The sequence below is a fragment of the Stegostoma tigrinum genome, chromosome 46, assembly GCF_030684315.1.
Source record: "Stegostoma tigrinum isolate sSteTig4 chromosome 46, sSteTig4.hap1, whole genome shotgun sequence".
Lineage (NCBI taxonomy): Eukaryota > Metazoa > Chordata > Chondrichthyes > Orectolobiformes > Stegostomatidae > Stegostoma > Stegostoma tigrinum.
Window position 1 is genome coordinate 2,534,828 of NC_081399.1, and position 17,063 is coordinate 2,551,890.

The window sequence follows — 17,063 nt, forward strand, 5'->3', positions numbered from 1 at the left end:
CCAGAATTAACCAGAGGAGAGGATGCTTCCGGACATTGTCATGGTTGTCTTGTCCCCTACAATGTGGCTAACAATGAATGAAATGTAAATATGGTGGAAAACAACTATTTGAATATCCTTCAGTTCCACAGTCAGTCCATAGGTCAAGTGGTTAGATTTTATGTGACCTTGAGTTTCCACCTATAAACATTAACTATTTGCAGATAATTTCTCAGCTCCATCAATACATTTAAGTGTTCGTTGCAAATTGTGGTGTTATTAATGGCATAAGATGATTGAGGTTTGAATTACTTGTGTGAGCCTGGTCCCCATATTCAGCGGAATGGGCTCAATTTTGATGAGCTATTCATACAAGTACACTGACTCCAAGAGCAGGAGAGATATGGGAAGCTCTGTGGCCTATAGCTCATCTCCTGAGCCCCCAGATCTTGTCGGCCAGCAACAAGTCACAATTCAGGAGCGGGATGGAATATTCCCCACTTGCCTAGATGGGTGCACCTCCGACCACACTCAAGAAGCTTGACACCATCCAGGACAAAGTAGCCCACTTGCCTGGCACCTCATCTGCTCCTGCCAGAACAGATTATCCCCAGTGGCAGCAGTGTGTACTACCTACAAGATGCACAGCAGAAATTCATCAAAGCACCTTCGCACCTTCCAAACGCACGACCACCTCCATCTAGAAGTACAAGGTCAGCAGATACATTGGGACACCAATCCCTGCAATTTCCCCTCCAAGCCACTTCCATCCTGCCTTCGAAAAATATTGCCATTCCTTCACTGTCACTGGGTGAAGTCCTGGATTTCCCTCCTTCAGGGCATTGTGGTTCCAATTACAGCACATGCACTGCAGCTGTTCAAGGAGGGAGCTCACCATCACCTAATTGAGGTGTAGGTAGGGCCAGGCAATAGACGCTGACCCAGCCAACGATGCCAACATCCCACAAGTGAATGGGAAAGAAATGATAAGAATTGAGAGGCCACATTGTGTTTTAGTAAAGAGTTACACAACTCCGTCTTAATTGAGACAAAATTTTATTCAAGTCAAAATCTGTTACTTGGTCCCTTCCAAAAGGTTGAAGTTAAGCTTCAGGCTACAGAGTTTTAGCAGAGCAGGTAACAGACTCGGTATGAAAGACTTCGCTTTCAACTTATTGACAAGTTGGAACAGGATGCAAGTCGATGAGCAGAATAATTAAAAATAAAGCTAACTGAGACACAGAGGGACGAAGCAGGTTTTTCAGATTGAGTGAATATCCTTGAACCGTCTGGAGAATATAAAACTGACAATTAATTGGAAAGAGTGACCATGCATGAAACCCTGGCAGGATTTGTGGTGTAGAACGGCCACGGTAGTTCAGTTTGGCACGGTTTCCTTGCTATGTGTTACAGCAGATGTATTTTTGAAACACACCCTTTTCTTCTCATAACTATGTCTCCCTTGGCCTCGACTCCCCTCCCAGGCATTGAGTTGCAGATTCCCACCACCTTCGGAGTGAATAAATGTTTCCTCACATCTCTTTAAGACCTCTTGTTCCTTGTCTTAAATCTACAATTGCTGACAGTTGCTCCTTCAATCAAAAGAATCAGATCCTTGTTTGATTTTTGGCATTTCACTGATTATCCGCAATTCATCCCAGATTTAAAATTCAGCTGAGCTCTGTCACAGCCTGTTTAATAGCAGGAAATCCTTGAACAAAACTGGTCAAATATTAACTCTATGATGAGCAAGATCCAGGTTTGGTAAGAGGAAGAAAATGGACAAAATAATGGTGAAAGCAAATTTATTTTGAAATAAACATAATACTTAGGCACATGTGATTTTCCAGTGACTGCCAAGGGAATCATCAAAGGAAATGAAGAAAGACATTGAGCAGGAATAAAGCAACAGCAGAAGATATTGCCAAGCTGGTCGTTGGCGTTCAGAAGAAATCTATTCCACTAGAAAGTCAGAAACGTAGGCAAATGAAAAATCACCTGTGAAATTAGCATTCAATTGGAACTGAGGACAATGCCTAGTCGTTGAATGTAGCCAAGAAGATGAGGGTTGGATGGAAAAAAAACAAAGATGCTATATTTCAGCAAGGAAATGACACAAAAATAAAGCATTCCGCTCACAGAATCATCGCTTAAGATTGTCCAGACGAATTGATAGCACTTCTTGAGAATCCTGTCCTTACTTCCACAATCTTAAAGACCTCTTGGCCAGATGTTCCGTATGTCTTCTCATCCAAGGCTTTGTCATCTTACAATTCTTTCTTGCCTCAACCAGACAATGCTTTCCAGTACTCGTAGCAGCTGCTCCCTACACAGCCTCCACATTTCTGACTTGCATTTCCCTGACAACTTATATTCCCAATTTATGCTCCATAGTTCTTGCCTAATAGCATTGTAATTCGCCCTCCCCCATTAAATACCTTCCCATACCATCTGCTCCTATCCCTCTCCATAACAATAGCAAATGTCGGGGAGTTAAAGGGTTCACTGAAGCCCCATTAACAATGTCTACCACTCTGCTCTCGTCAATCGTCTTGGTTACTTCCTCAAAAAACTCAATCAAGTTTGTGAGACATGACTTCCCCTCCACAAAGCCATGTTGACTATCCCGAATCATTCCTTACCTCTCGAAATGCAAGTAAACTCTTGCTTTCAGAACCACTTCCAGAAACATACCCACCACCGAAGTCAAACCTCGCCTGTCTGTAGTTCATAGGCTGCTCCTTGCATCTCCTCTTTAACAAAATCATGACATTGGCCACTCTTCAATAGTTTGACATGTCACTCATAGGTATATTTGTTCGAAATATTTCCGCAAGGGGCCCCGCAATTTCCTCGTCAACTTCCCACAATTGTCCTGGGATGCACTGTATCACATCCTGGAGATTCATCCAGCTCCATATTGCCTAAGATTTGATTTGATTTTGAATTTATTGTCACATGGACTCAAGTACAAAAGTATGTTCGAGTGAAGTGGAAAGTGTATAATGTAACTGCAGGAGGCACCATTTTGGGTATAAGACCCTGAATGCAGAACCTTAAGGACAAGGTAGAAGAAAAGAGTAATTTTAAACATTGCAGTAATCATAGTAAAGTGTAAAACACACCGAATAAGGAGTCACTCATTGCAGACCATCTTAGTTTGAAGCAAGAAATAAAGAAAAAAAGCTGAAGGTTCACACATTGTAATCTTCATTTAGTGCTTAGCCATGGCGTGACCGAACTTTGAGGAATCACCTCGATGTTGGAAGTCTGAGCTGCCGCCATGCAGGGTCAAGAGACTGGCACGTACCACCAATGGACACCATGCCACGCTGGGAAACTGCCATGCCAGGCAGATAGATGCCACACCGGCACCACACCAGGCCACTCACTGAATTGGGAGGCTGCCATGTCAGCCTGTGAGGATGCCTCATCGGGTTTGCGCTAAGTCCGAGGCTGGGAGTCCAGGGCAGGGAGAACAAAGAATAGAGAAGACAAAAAAAATCACAAAAGAGAATAAAAAAGAGAGAAGAAAACAAAAGGAAATTGGAAGTGTAGATGAGCTCAATCTGCAGCCTCTTATTCCGCTGTCATCTTGTATAGCCCTTGGGTAAGCCCTCTTATACATAAGTGATTTTTCACACACTCGATAGGGAAGTTGTGGAGAGGTTCTTTCCCTTGTAGGAGAGTCTAGAAACAAAGGGTATAATCTCAGTAAAAGGGGCCAACCATTTAAGACACAAATGAGCAGTTATTTCTTGTATTGGAGGGCAATGAATATATGGAATTGCTTAACATAGAGAGCTTTCGAGGCTTGATAGTATATTCAAGGCTGAGAAAGGTTTCTAATCAGTGAGGGAATCAAAAGTCATGGGGAGAAGCCAGGGAAGTGGAAATGAGCATTGTCAGATAAACCACAATCTCATTTAATGATGGACCATGCCTGAAGGATGAATGGTCTACTTCTGATTCTAATTTAGATATTAATATTTATCATTTCCTTCTTTGCCCAGCACAAAATCAATTATTTGCAATGTTGCTTATAAGTGCATTAATGCCTTCAGAAACACTTGTTATAGTCCTAGCTGTTTTGTTTCTCTCCGAATCTAGATTCCCAATTTTTAAATCATTTGGTGTTTTTGTTAATCTTCTAAACATTCTGTCTGCCTTCCCAATCTATTTCAGTTTTTCTACTCTGCCAATTTTTTTTTCCATTTTTTAACATTCTCAGTTCACTTAGTGTATTATTCATTTGTAATGTTTTGTTGTTATTGAATTACATTTCTGCTGAGAATTCTGCAATATCTTCTCAACTATTTAACACTGACTCTACCAACCTAGCGAATAACCCGATTTCCGAAGTGAATTTGTCCTCGTGTCCTCACAATTGTCCTATTTAAGCAGAAATCATTATTTTGAGATCCACTCATTTCCCTCTCATGCTGAATATGATACTTAATCATGTTATGATCACTGTTACATTGGAGTGCCTTCACTTTGAGGTCTTGAATAGTCCTGAGTCATTATTGTGTTACCAGATCGAGCACTGCCTGCTCTCTAGTTCACTGAGGAACACATTGCTCCAGGAAAGTGGGCCAAAGGAAAAAAACAGACAATGAACGACCATCCAAACTACTTTTGGATGAAACAAAGCGCTGCAGATGAATGATACATGAAATAACGAATGACAGAAATTGCTGTGGAAATGCAGCAGGGCTGGCAGCAACTGTGGGAACAGAAACATAGCTGAACTTTGTATCTTATCCACTGATGCTGGCAGATCTAAACTACCGTGGTCAGTGTGATTCACCCAATGTATAATTAGTTGAAAATCTTTCACCATCATACAATGTCTTTCCCACAGACATCATTAGTTCTTCCTAAATGTCTCTGATTACATTTAATTTATCCTCAAATACCAATAGCTCAATCTCTTTATTAAATTCTTGCCTTTAATCTTTCTCATCTCTAACCAAGCTGGTTCTACACATTCATCTGAATGTTAAGCTTTTTCCTCCATTGTGTCAATGTTATCTTCAGTGAAAAGTTAATAGATAGCAACAACTGCAGATGCTGGAGTCAGAGACAATGCAGCGTGGAACTGGAGGAACTCAGCAGGGCATGGAGCATCATCAGAGCAGGAAAGTTGATGTATCGGGTCAGGGCCCTTCTTCAGAAAGCTTCCTTTTTTCACAGATAGTGTGTAGCCTTGGATAATCATGCATCAGTGTTTGTCATCAGGGCATCAGGTCTGCGTACCGGACACCATTTCTTACTAATCATTTGTTTGCAATTTAGCTCTAAATTGAGCTGTCTTGTTGGTGAAAAATAAATATTATGTTGAAACTCTATGTCTTGCTGTCACAAGCCCCAGAGGAAAGTGTTTCAGCACTTGCACAGTGGGATGTAGTTTGCAACCTGAAAATGTTATATCTTTCATTTGTCCAATAACAACCTGTTTTTCTTTAACCTGACACCTACAAAGCAGCTGACCTGATGGTATTTGCTGAAAGCTTCCAAATAACACTAATGATGACTTCATCAGTGGCTGCCTAGAGAATAAAAAGCTTCTATAATTAAAGTGTTTTTTCATTACCTCAATTGTGCACCAGCTAGATGTTTCCAAACAAAGCATCTTAACCAACAAACCATGGGGCAACCAATTATTCTTCTGATAAAGGCCATTTATTACCCAATACTTGTGGCCATTGGTGTTCCTGGTGAGCATTTCTAAATACTTTGTTTCTTGCTGCCTATTAGGTAATGTCAAATGATATAACCTTTCTTCTAACAACGCTTTTAAAAAATTATTGCGCTCCATTCTCTTTTTCGTTCCAGCAAACACCCTAACAATTGTGATTCTTTGCAAAGGAAACTGCGGCCTTTCGAACTGTATCTCTGTCTACATGTTGGGCATGGCAGTAGCAGATTTGCTGATCATGATCAACAACGTGCTGTTGTACCATATAATCAGTTACAACTTCCCCCTTTCGTTCCTGGCACATACTTCAATATGTAAGTTACTCCTGTATATAGCACCTGTCACCATCGATTTGTCCGTTTGGTTCACTGTTTCCTTCACATTTGACAGATGTGTAATGATCTGCTGGCAAAGGTTTAAGGCAAGGTACTGTATCAAGAGAACCGCGGTTTTGGTTATAACAAGCCTCTTTGTCATGATTATGGTAAAGAACATTCCCATCCTATTTGCGTATGAACCTCAGCGAATAATTGACAAGGTGCAGTGGGGATGTCAGACACGCGCAGCTTTTTTCTCTTCGCCTTCAGGGGCTGCATTTGCCTGGTTTCACACTGTCTGGGTAGTCTGTCTTCCCTTTACATTAATCGCCTTGTTTAATTCTGTGACAATCAAACATGTAGTGATCGGCAGCAGAGCCCGGAGCAGTCTGCGAGGTTCCCGAGGTGAGAACCATCGAGATCCAGAGATGGAGAACCGGAGGAAATCCATAATTTTACTGTTTGCTGTATCGGGCTGTTTCTTACTGCTGTGGCTGACGGCGGTCGTTAGCTTTGCAACAACTGGACTCGTAAACAGCATTTATTACAGAGGGGACTACAGGAATCCTGGGTATATAGCCACCGAAACTGGAACAATGCTAAAATTTTTGAGCTCTTGCCCTAATACGAGCATTTATGCTGCAACCCAGAGGAAGTTCAGAGAGGAGCTGAAGAAAGTGCTGAAATCTCCGTGGCTACTGGTTTTAAGAATATTTCAAAGCCAAACAAATGCAAAGTAGTCCCATTGTTGAATATTGGCACTCAGTTTTGGTTCACTTGCTAATCTGGACGGAACATGATTTTCAATTTGTAATCAGATGAACTACTGGGGTGCATTCCTACCCGTTTTAGCACCGAGTGCAGCTCCGACTGTGCATTTCCAAATAAAAGAAAGAAGCTTAGATTCTGTAGTTCTGAAATAAACAAAAAGCAGAACAATAGTTGAAGTTGCTGGAAAAGCTTAGCTGGCTTGGCAGCATCTGCGAAGAAAAATTCAGAATTACCGTTTCGGGTTAGCTCTGATTTCTTTTTCTTCACAGATGCTGCCAGACCTGCTGAGCTTTTTCAGCAGCTTCAGCTTTTGTTCCTGATTTACAACACGCGCAGTTCTTTCGATTTTTTAACCTAAAGACAGACATCGCTGGAGAAACTCAGCAGCATTTGGTGTGAGAATGCACATTTATCGTTTCGAGTCCAGTTGCGATTTTTCAGAACTGGGAATTTTTTTTTCTTTCCACAGTTGCTACCTGACCTGCTGAGTTTCTCCATCAATTTATGCTCTTGGGTTATTCAAAAACCTGTTTCCCCTTTTGTTTGCAGTTTTAGCTCAATAGTAGGTAAGTGTTCGGATCTGATTGATCTTCGAGTTTGCATTCCTGAAATGAAACAAGTGAGCAGATTCAGAATTGCACAGGTCTGTGATGTTTTAAAGCAGTACAGATGGTTTTACAAGAAAGAAATGAAGCCGATAGCTGTAGAACAGCACTGAATTTCATATCCTAGGTGGGTCATCATTGTCGTTCGTGAGTGGCTGCAGATGATGACATTGACATTGATGATTTAATAGGAATCGCACTCACACACGTGCCATTAAATTAATCGGTGGCATGATTCAGCAGATGCTGGAAGCCTGGAATCGAAACAAAATAAAACAATGAGGCACGTGGAGCTCGAAATAGAGTTAACGTCTTGGGTGGTGACAACATAAACTTCAGAACTTTAGTAACTGTTTGTAGATTGACAGAATCAGCTATAACTCTTTCCAGCATAAATTGGTTCCCTGAGAGAGAAAAACATGGAAAAGCCGTTCTAAAAGAATTGAAATCACTTCGCCATTCCTCGGAAAAGAAGAAATCAAAGCCAGAATAACAAACTGTTTTAACATCTGAACGGTTTCAGGTCTCCCAGCATCTGCAGCTCTTTGTCTTGATTTGGTCTGAAGGTGGATTACAGGTCACAGAAATAACCATGTTCACCATAAGACTGTGCCAGAGGTGTCCTACGCCACCACCTTCTCTCCGTAATATAAAGCACAGTTCACAGGACTGTTGCCCATGTTGGAACCATAACTCCCAGAAAACAACAATAACTCAATGTGGCTTACTCCCCGTGACTAACAATTCAGCAATGGCTCACAACATGCTCTACTCCTTTTTCCGACCACTCCAGCAATGCACAACTGAGAAAAGTTGTTATGCATTTGACATGATTCACTGGTGCACATTGGCCTGGAGTCACAGATTCGCAGAGCGCAGAAAAGGCCCTTTGGTCTATTGAGTCCTCACAAACTTTAACTGCCACCAAAGGTACGCTTATCCCAATTTCTTGCATTTGTCCCAAATCCTGGAGCTTTATATTTCAAGTGTTCATCATTTTTTAAAAAAAAATTGTAAGGTTTCCGGCCACCGGTACCTTCCCAGGTGATGCATTCCAGATTCTCATCATACTCTGAATGAAAAAGCTTTTTTACTTTAAATTCCCTCTGAATCTCCTGCCACTTAGTCTAAAACCTTGCTTTCTTGTGACTGACCCCTCAAACAAGGGGAACAGTTGCTCTCCATTCGCTAACGCCATCATTGTACTATTGGACAAAATCGGGACGCGCTGTCTTTCCCTGTCCAGTTGGTGAGTTTGACTTAACACCTTCTTTGCATTTTCCGTCCTGTGAGCTGGGAATTCTTTCCTCTTGAGTGCATGAAAATTTTTGAACTTAGATTTCATCAGTCTCTAATAATTCTAACCAAACTGCTGGCGTGTGCAATTATCAAAAACTGCACTCTTTCTTCCGGACATTTATTACATTGACTGCTCTGAACAGCCGTTGCATTCACACAGATACTATAATTGCTTCTGACTTCAAATACGTTTCTTTCAGACTAAACCGAAAAGGTTTTGAACTAAATAAACAAATCACTGCTCATAGAGTGATACTGCATAGAAACAGGTGCTTTGGTGTGACCAGTCCTTGCGCTTGGCCCATATCACTCCAAACATTTCTTATCCATGTACTTTTCCAAATGTATTTTAAACGTAACTGAAACTGCATGCACTGCTTACTCTGGAAGTTCATTCCTCTCATGAACCACTCTCTGTTATAATTCTGCGTCAAGATGCTGTGTGACTTTGTGGGCCTCACCCTGGATCCTGCTATAGCTAATGGCTATTGCCAGGGTTGCACACTGAGACAAACACCGACTGTGCCTGGAGGACCACCAACTCGGTGAAAGATGCTCTTTGTTCCGCCTGAAAAGTGTTGGTCTTCCAGAGCGAGGAGGTGGCCCTGATTAACTGTTGCAGACTGGCACATTCTAAGGAACAAAAGTATGTGCTGAGGTACACGCTAAAGATTGGGGCAGCTGCTGTCAAGGTGCAGTTTGGAAAGCCCACTGTCTGAGGTCTTCCTGTTGAAGTTAAATAGACGTCCGTTCTGTTATTGGACCCTCCTGGTACCTCAATATATTTAGGCATAGTCTTACACAAGGAAGAGATAGTTTGTTTTAGTTGGAGAGAATCGAACTCTAATATTTGTTTTAATTTCTTCCTACTCTATTGAACAGAACCAAACTGCTTTAGAAACTCTGTGAATATGTTAAAAAAAATTGCTTTAACACGAGAAACATACATATACAAAGAAGAAGGCAAACAGCATTATTGATTAGACAAGTTAAGTTTGATTAGGGAACTTGAGATTAGCACAAATTGATGTGCTCTTTTGCTCATGTAACAATGTGTAATGTATTCAGGCTGTTGATAGCTAATAAAAAGAGATAGAATTATCTAAAAGAAAGCTCATGCTTGCCAACAAACGCAGTAACTTCAGTAGTTTCGTGTATACTTTGCGCTTGCACATTGCTTCAATTAAGCTGCATGTTGCCAAACTACAAAGTGATCTTTGTCCCTTGCTATCTGTTGCCTTTGACAGTCTGTTAATAAATACATACATAATGATCAATATCCTAAAATTAAGCATTCAAGGATTAGTGCTACCTACAGAGACATAACGATTTGCTTCTGGGTCAATGGCAAGTTTTATTGAAAAATGTTACTTGCGCTTCTTGGCTGTAAGAGACCATTTGTTGAAAAAAGTTTCGATTTCAAAGCGTGTGCATGTTATATTCGACCTCATTGTCAGACGATTGCAGCAGGGAAGACTTTAGCTCATCTCATTGAAGGTCATCTTTATGATCGCATTAATGACATTTAAAAAGAAATAATGACACCTTTACTCAGTGTGTGTATAGAAAACAGCTGAACCTTATTGCGTCTGGTGATGTGAGAGATTAATCATGAAAAGGATCGGAATAAATGAAACAAGAATTATATTGCAGCAGTAACGTTTATCAGACAAAACGAAAATCAAAAATCAGGCCTGGTGTTAGAACGGAATATTTGCGTTAGGGTTTTGAAGGAATTGATTAAATATCACACATTTTTCGGTTTAGTAGTCCCATACAATCGGCATGTTCTGCTGAAGTGGCTGTTAATAATTGCCACTTAATGTTTATAACATACAAGGAAGATGGAGACCCTTGTGGTGCAGTTGCAGTGTTCCAACCTTAAAGCCAGAAGGCCTGGGTTCAAGTATCACCTGCTCCTGAGGTGTGTAATATTCATAAAATCCCTACAGTGTGGAAGAAGGCCATTCAGCCCACACCTACCCTCTAAAGAGCACCTCTGCTAGACCTACCCCATTCCTGTAACCCTGCCTTTCACATTGGCAACCCAACTAACTGTCATATCTTTGGACTGTGGGAGGGAAGCAGAGCACCCAGAGGAAACCTACGCTGACACAGGGGAGAATGTGCAAACTCAACACAGATAGTTGCCCGAGTGCCAAATCAAGCCCAGGTCCCTGAACCTGTGAAGCAGCTGTGCCAACTGCCAAGCCACCATACAGCCCATCTCTGCCAAGGTTGATTAGGGAAAAAATGGTTAAATAAAAGAAAGAATTATAAGTTGCAGCCATCTGGCCGATAGCCAAGTTCTGAATTTATCACGGAAATTGGGGAATAACAAATAAGTTAACATTAATACCATGCAAACAGAAAATCAGTTACACCCAACTGCATTTTTAGAGTGATTTCCAGTAACTAAAGTTGGTTACTGATTATCATGATTACAGAATTCCTAATAATGGACCACATTGGTTACATATTAACTAAACAGTATGACGTTGCAAAAGATTAATATGCCCATGCTCTCTAACAGAACATTGCCGCACAAAGAGAGAGTTTGTACCATGTGTATTGCAAGCAGTCTGACAAGGTTGTGTGGTGTAAATAACATTCCAGATTTCCAGCCTAATTTTCTGCCAGCAAATTGCTCGACGATAACAATTTGAATTCAATAAATCCTCATTACTTTTTTTTAAAGATGTAAAGATAATTATGAACCTTCTTGAGTTATGTGAAACAATTCCAGTAATATCCCTTACTGAAAGACATCTACAAGCCTTATATGGTCCAATCACAATGCAATATGGCTGACTCTGTTGTGTCGAACCTTGAGAACATCTAATGAAAATAATTAAACTCGGCTGACATCAACTGAGGTACCTGGATCTGCCCTGAACTTCTCACATGGTCAAAGATCAGTGCCTTTGCAAATCGGCAGAACTGTCCCACAGAGTCATCACAGGTTAGCCTGCCATATTCATTAACAGTGAGTCCTATCTGACAACTGTGTTAGCAGACATCACCGTTCTTCAGTATGTTTCGACCCAGTGCCGGGATTGACCCTCCAGAGAAGATGCCATCCCACTGTGAAATCAGGAACGAGCTACCCGATGATTACTCCTTGTGGACTTGGAGATCTGTGAAACCTATTGGGCAAGGAAGCCTTTTGTCGATGATTACCTACCACTGCCAATACTCCATCACAACCAACTCCAGTCTTTTCTGTGTTGCACACCAGCTGGATGAAGCGTAGAGGACTATTTGAAGGGACTTCAATACCCATCAGCAAACATTGTTAGTTGCACCACTATGGGGCAAGTTGTCCAATTTCAAGGCTGTGCACGCTGTCAGTGGAATTTGTTAAGGGTCAAGAACAAGAAGATGAAATCTACTTAGTCATAGAGTCATACATCATGGAAACAGTCCCTTTGGTCCAAACAGTCCATGCCAAACATAATCCCAAGCTAACTAGTCCCACCCGCCTGCTCCTAGCCCATATCCCTCCAAACCTTTTCTATTTATGTACCTATCCAAATCTCTTTTAAACGTTGCGATTATACTCTCATCCACCACTTACTTTGGAAGTTCATTCCACATGCGAACCACCCGCTGTGTAAAATAATTACCTTTTTTTATATTCCTCTCCACTCGCCTTAAAAATGTGCCCACTGGTCTTGAAATCTCCCACCTTATGGAAAACACAGCCACCACTAACTGCTTCTTTATTTTATAAACTTCTATCAGGTAGCTTTTCAACCTCCTACTCTCAGTGAAACAAAGTCCCGGCCTATCCAACCTTGCTTTATAGCTCAAACCTTTCATTCCTGGCAACATCCTGGTAAACATCTTCTGAATCCTCTGCAGCTTAGTAATATCCTTCCTGTAACTGGGCGACCAGAACTAGACACAGTCTTCCAGAATATGGCTCGCCAATGTCCTGTATAACATGACTTTCTAAGCCCTGCACTAAAAGTACTTGACCTAGCTCTCAAGAATATCGCTGTTACCAATAAATTCATGACTGTATTAGTAGGTGTGAAGCACTGTACACTCCTTGTAGAGATGGCAACAAGTGTTTACATTGACCATATAATCTGGAATGGTTCGTGTCACTCCCACTGTGATAATTAAGACAAATGAACAATAAATCCAACAACTTGAGACTGGACATCCACTAGAAGATCAGATCATGATCATCAGCAGGACTCCAACCAACCTCAGCTATAAGCTTTAAATCTCAGATGATACCTCCCAGTTGTAGAATCCCCAACCAGTGGAAATAATTTATCTTTATTGACCCTGTTTTTCCAGTTGATATCTTAGAAAGCTTCAATCAGTACCCCCTGTCCATCTAATTTCTGGGGAAGTGAGGCCTTAGTTAGTACATAGAACAGGTACACATCCTTCAGCCCAGCATGTCAAGCCAACTCTAATGCCATTTAAATCTGATCCCATCTGCCTGTAAATGCTCCTGTGTCTGTCTATATGCGCCTTAAGCATTGATCTCATATCTGCTTCTACCACCTCCCCTGGCAGTACGTTCCAGGCACAGACCATTCTCTGTGTAAATGAAATTGCCTCATACATCTCCTTTAAGTTAGCGAATGAATTATCTAATCCTCTGTCTATGGCAACAAACTGTCCTTAATACCACAAATTTGTCAAATAGCTGAAAATGCAGTAACCTATCAAACACCCTTTGGTAATTCAAACACTTTAGATCCATTAGTTTCCACATATCTGCCTTTGGTGTTCTCTGTTCAACAAATTCACATGCATTTATCAGGCTGAATTTCTCCGTCATTAAGTCATGCTGAATCCACTTCATTGTCATATATTTCTAAATACTGCGCTGTGAAATCCTTTCTAATAGGCTTGAACATTTTCCCTTTTTCAATAAGAGTGTTCCATTGGCAGTTTACAATCCTCCAGTTTCCAGAATGCTGAGTATTCTGGTGAGATTACCGCAAGTCCTTCCATTATTTCTGTCGCTACTTATTTTGACATGCCATGAGGAAACCCATCAGGTTCAGAGGACGTGTCAGACTTTAAAATCATTAGTTTGCCTGGTACTTCTTTGTTTGTGATAATCATTATAGTTACTTCTGCTAATCCTCTCCGTGATTATTTGGTTTTATTTTGGAATGTCTCACAGTGAAGGCTGAAACAGAGTATTTACTCAAAAATTCTGAGGTTTCTTGTTTCTCCATTCTCAATTTCTGAGCGTAATTCCCAACAGAGTCTATGATCACTTTGGCCTCTCATTGTATTTTTATTGTTTTGATAATGTTGTCGCCGTCTCTCTTGATGTTCATTGCCCACAATCAGCTACTATCCTATGGAATGATGGAGCAGGGTCATGAGGCTGAATGGTATACTCTTGATCCTACGGTGCCATAGAGTACCAACCTTTTGATCCAACTTGTCCATGCTGACCAGGCACCACAATCAGACCTCAATCTTTCTGCCAGCATTTTGCTCATTTCCCTCTGAACCATTCCTACTCATACCCATCCAGATGCATTTTAAATGTTTTAATAGTACCCGCCACTGCTCCTTCCTTTCCACCATGCTTATTGTCTCTCTCTTTATATTGTTTGGTCACCTTTTATTAAATTTTAATACTTTGATAACCCCTGCCTTGTTATTTGTCATTCTGTACAAATCTATTTTAAATGTGATCCTATCCTTCACATTCCCAGTTAGATTGAACCATTCCTAGGCTCATTAGTAGAATAGAGTCACAACATGGAAACTGACCTTTCAGTCCAACCCATCTATGCCAACCAGATAAGGTAAATTAATCTAATCCCATATACCAGGCAATCATACAAATGAACTTTTGCTTGTTGTAAAATTGAGCAGAAGTGCATGATGGAATTGAGCGTAACAAATGGATTTCATTTCTTCAACACTTGAAGGGATAATACAAGGATGTTTCATATTTTTACTGACAGTTCACCTGTCACTACTGGGAAGTAGCTCCTTGGCATACGTTGTGTTAAAGATGTTCAAACTCAAGGCTGTGACAATTACTGCACACATATCATCAACAGCAATCCCGGACTGCTGGCCTCTGCAAATATCATTCATCAACAGTCACAACCTGATCTCCCTTTGCTGGGTAGTGTGAATATTACACACACACACACACACACACACACACACACACACACACACACACACACACACACACACAGACACACACACACACACACACACACACAGACACACACACACACACACACACGCATGACACACAGTTGCAGTTTGATTCCCCTCTGCTCGGGACTGTAAATGTTACACACACAACACAACACACACGCGTGCGCACGCACACACACACGCACACAAACACACTGCCTGATATTGTCTCTGCTAGGGACCGTAGCATTAAACACATTCAGGGGCCGGGGTCTTGCTGGTTGTTAATTCAATGGACAACGTTTGAAAATATTAAACCACGTTGATTGAACGTTTAGAGGTTTCACTCTCAGTTTTACAAAAAAAATCAAATATGATAAACTGGACGGTGCAGTTTAAAATTAGACAAGCTTTATTTTATTTTAGACTATTGAATTTTCTTTGCATGATGCTGGTACATGCTGCGTCATGGCATATATTCAGGGCTTTGCTGAGTTTATTTATCCGAACAGAAAACAAATCAAGCAACTTAGGAAATGGAGCTGGAGAAAACAGGAATGTCAGTTACTGTTACATAATGTCAGACAAAAAAGGTCGGAATGGCAAGTAATTTCACATGTTTATCCTACATACACACTTTTTCAAAGTTTCATGTTTTAAAAGTAGAATTCACGGTCCTGAGGAAGGGTCGTGCAACCTGAAACATGAACTCTGATTTCTCTCCACAGATGCTGCTAGGCCTGCTGAGCTTTTCCAGCAATTTCTATTTTTGTTTCTGATTTAAAGTGTCCTCAGTTCTTTCAGGTTTAATTAGGAAATACAAGCATGGCAAAAAAAAATGTGTACTGATGCTCCCTGGCTCAGTTCAGTGTTGGAGCATAGGAGTAATAGTAGGCCATTGAGTCTGTTGACAATGTGATTTAACCTTTAGTAAGTTGTAATTTTATGTCTTACACAAGTCAAGATGATCATGGCCGATTACCGAGCTTAATATTCTTTCCCATTACCCCGAAGCCACAAGACCTATGTTTAGATCCTGCTGGAAAACACACATTGCTTTGATTTCAGCTGCTTATTGCGGCAGTAAATTCCACAGGCTCTTCACTCCCTGGGTACTGAAATTTCTCCCAATTTTAGTCCTAAAAGTTTACCTAAAACCCATGACCCTGGCTCTGGGCGACCATCAACATTGGAACATTCTTCCTGGATCTAATACGTTTAATCATGTCCGAATGTCATATGTTTCTAAGGGACATCCCTCATTCTTCAAAAGCTTCAGTGAGTCTAGTCCTAAACAACTCAGTATCTTAGATGGAGTATTAAATGTAATACCTCATAAGCTGCAGATAAGCACAAAGCTGGGGGCGAGGGTGAGATGTGAAGATGTAGCAGCGATGTTGCAGTGTGATTCGGCAAGAAGGGGTGAGATGACAAAGGCATGGAGGCTGCAGTATAATGTGGAGAAGTGTGAGGTTATTCACTTTGGTAGCAAAAATTGAAGGTAGAGTATAATATGAAATGGCTGTCAATTGAGAGAGTGGAATGCTGAATGGGAGCTGGGTGATCGCTCACACCAGTCATTGAAAGTAAATGCGTAGGTGCAGCATGCAGTAAAAATTATTGGCCAACTTGGAGTGTTCCGGCATGTCACCAGTGGCTAACACAAAGCAATAAGTTTTTTTTCGGCTGAGTCAAGTTTCTTATGATCAAATGACTGATTGAATTGTTTGCTGCACTAATATAATGAAATATCGCTTTACATTGAAGGGATAGAGCGTTGGCACATACAGCATCGAGAAAAGCAGACGAAGAAACTCAAATTCACACCGGTGACAGGAGAGCAATTCGCAAGAGATTGTGCATTGGAGGAGAATTACCCAGACTTAACGATTGCCATTTGTGCGGTCACCGCGGAAATGATTGAAAATGAATGGAAAAATTGAGGAAAAGATCATGGAAACACACCTAGTGAATAGATTAAGAAGCAACCAGTCCTTCAGCTCGATACATTTCTGGGGAACAATGACAATGAAACAGAGAGTTTTGGAATAACTGTGCAATTTGGGCGGGCAGGCATGGGGAAAAGCACTATGGTGCAGAAATTAATCCATGATTGGTCAAAAGTTAAAAATATACCATCGGTTTAAGTTTGTCTTTCAGTTCCAATGTTCACGGTTAAACTTAATACATTGTAGAACCAGTCTGACAGCCACAATCCTGGAAAACTGGTCTTATTAAGAAGATACT

At 41.0% G+C, this 17,063-nt stretch overlaps 1 protein-coding gene across 1 annotated transcript; it reads left to right on the forward strand.

Annotated features, from left to right (window-relative positions):
* The first annotated feature begins 5,595 nt into the window (after positions 1-5,595).
* LOC125449548 (probable G-protein coupled receptor 139) lies at positions 5,596-16,759 on the forward strand. Its single transcript, XM_048525365.1, has 3 exons — positions 5,596-5,699; positions 5,818-5,994; positions 16,584-16,759. The coding sequence occupies exons 1-3, from the start codon at positions 5,630-5,632 to the stop codon at positions 16,757-16,759; spliced, it is 423 nt and encodes a 140-aa protein (XP_048381322.1). The 5' UTR covers positions 5,596-5,629.
* Positions 16,760-17,063: the final 304 nt, after the last annotated feature.

What these genes read in the sequence shown, in the direction of transcription:
- LOC125449548 (XM_048525365.1), top strand. Translation starts at nt 5,630, where the DNA reads ATGGGGCAACCAATTATTCTTCTGATAAAGGCCATTTATTACCCAATA. An exon ending in TGTGGCCATTGGTGTTCCTG is followed by an intron (nt 5,700 to 5,817) that starts GTGAGCATTTCT and finishes TTTTCGTTCCAG; the next exon opens with CAAACACCCTAACAATTGTG. An exon ending in CCTGGCACATACTTCAATAT is followed by an intron (nt 5,995 to 16,583) that starts GTAAGTTACTCC and finishes TTTACATTGAAG; the next exon opens with GGATAGAGCGTTGGCACATA.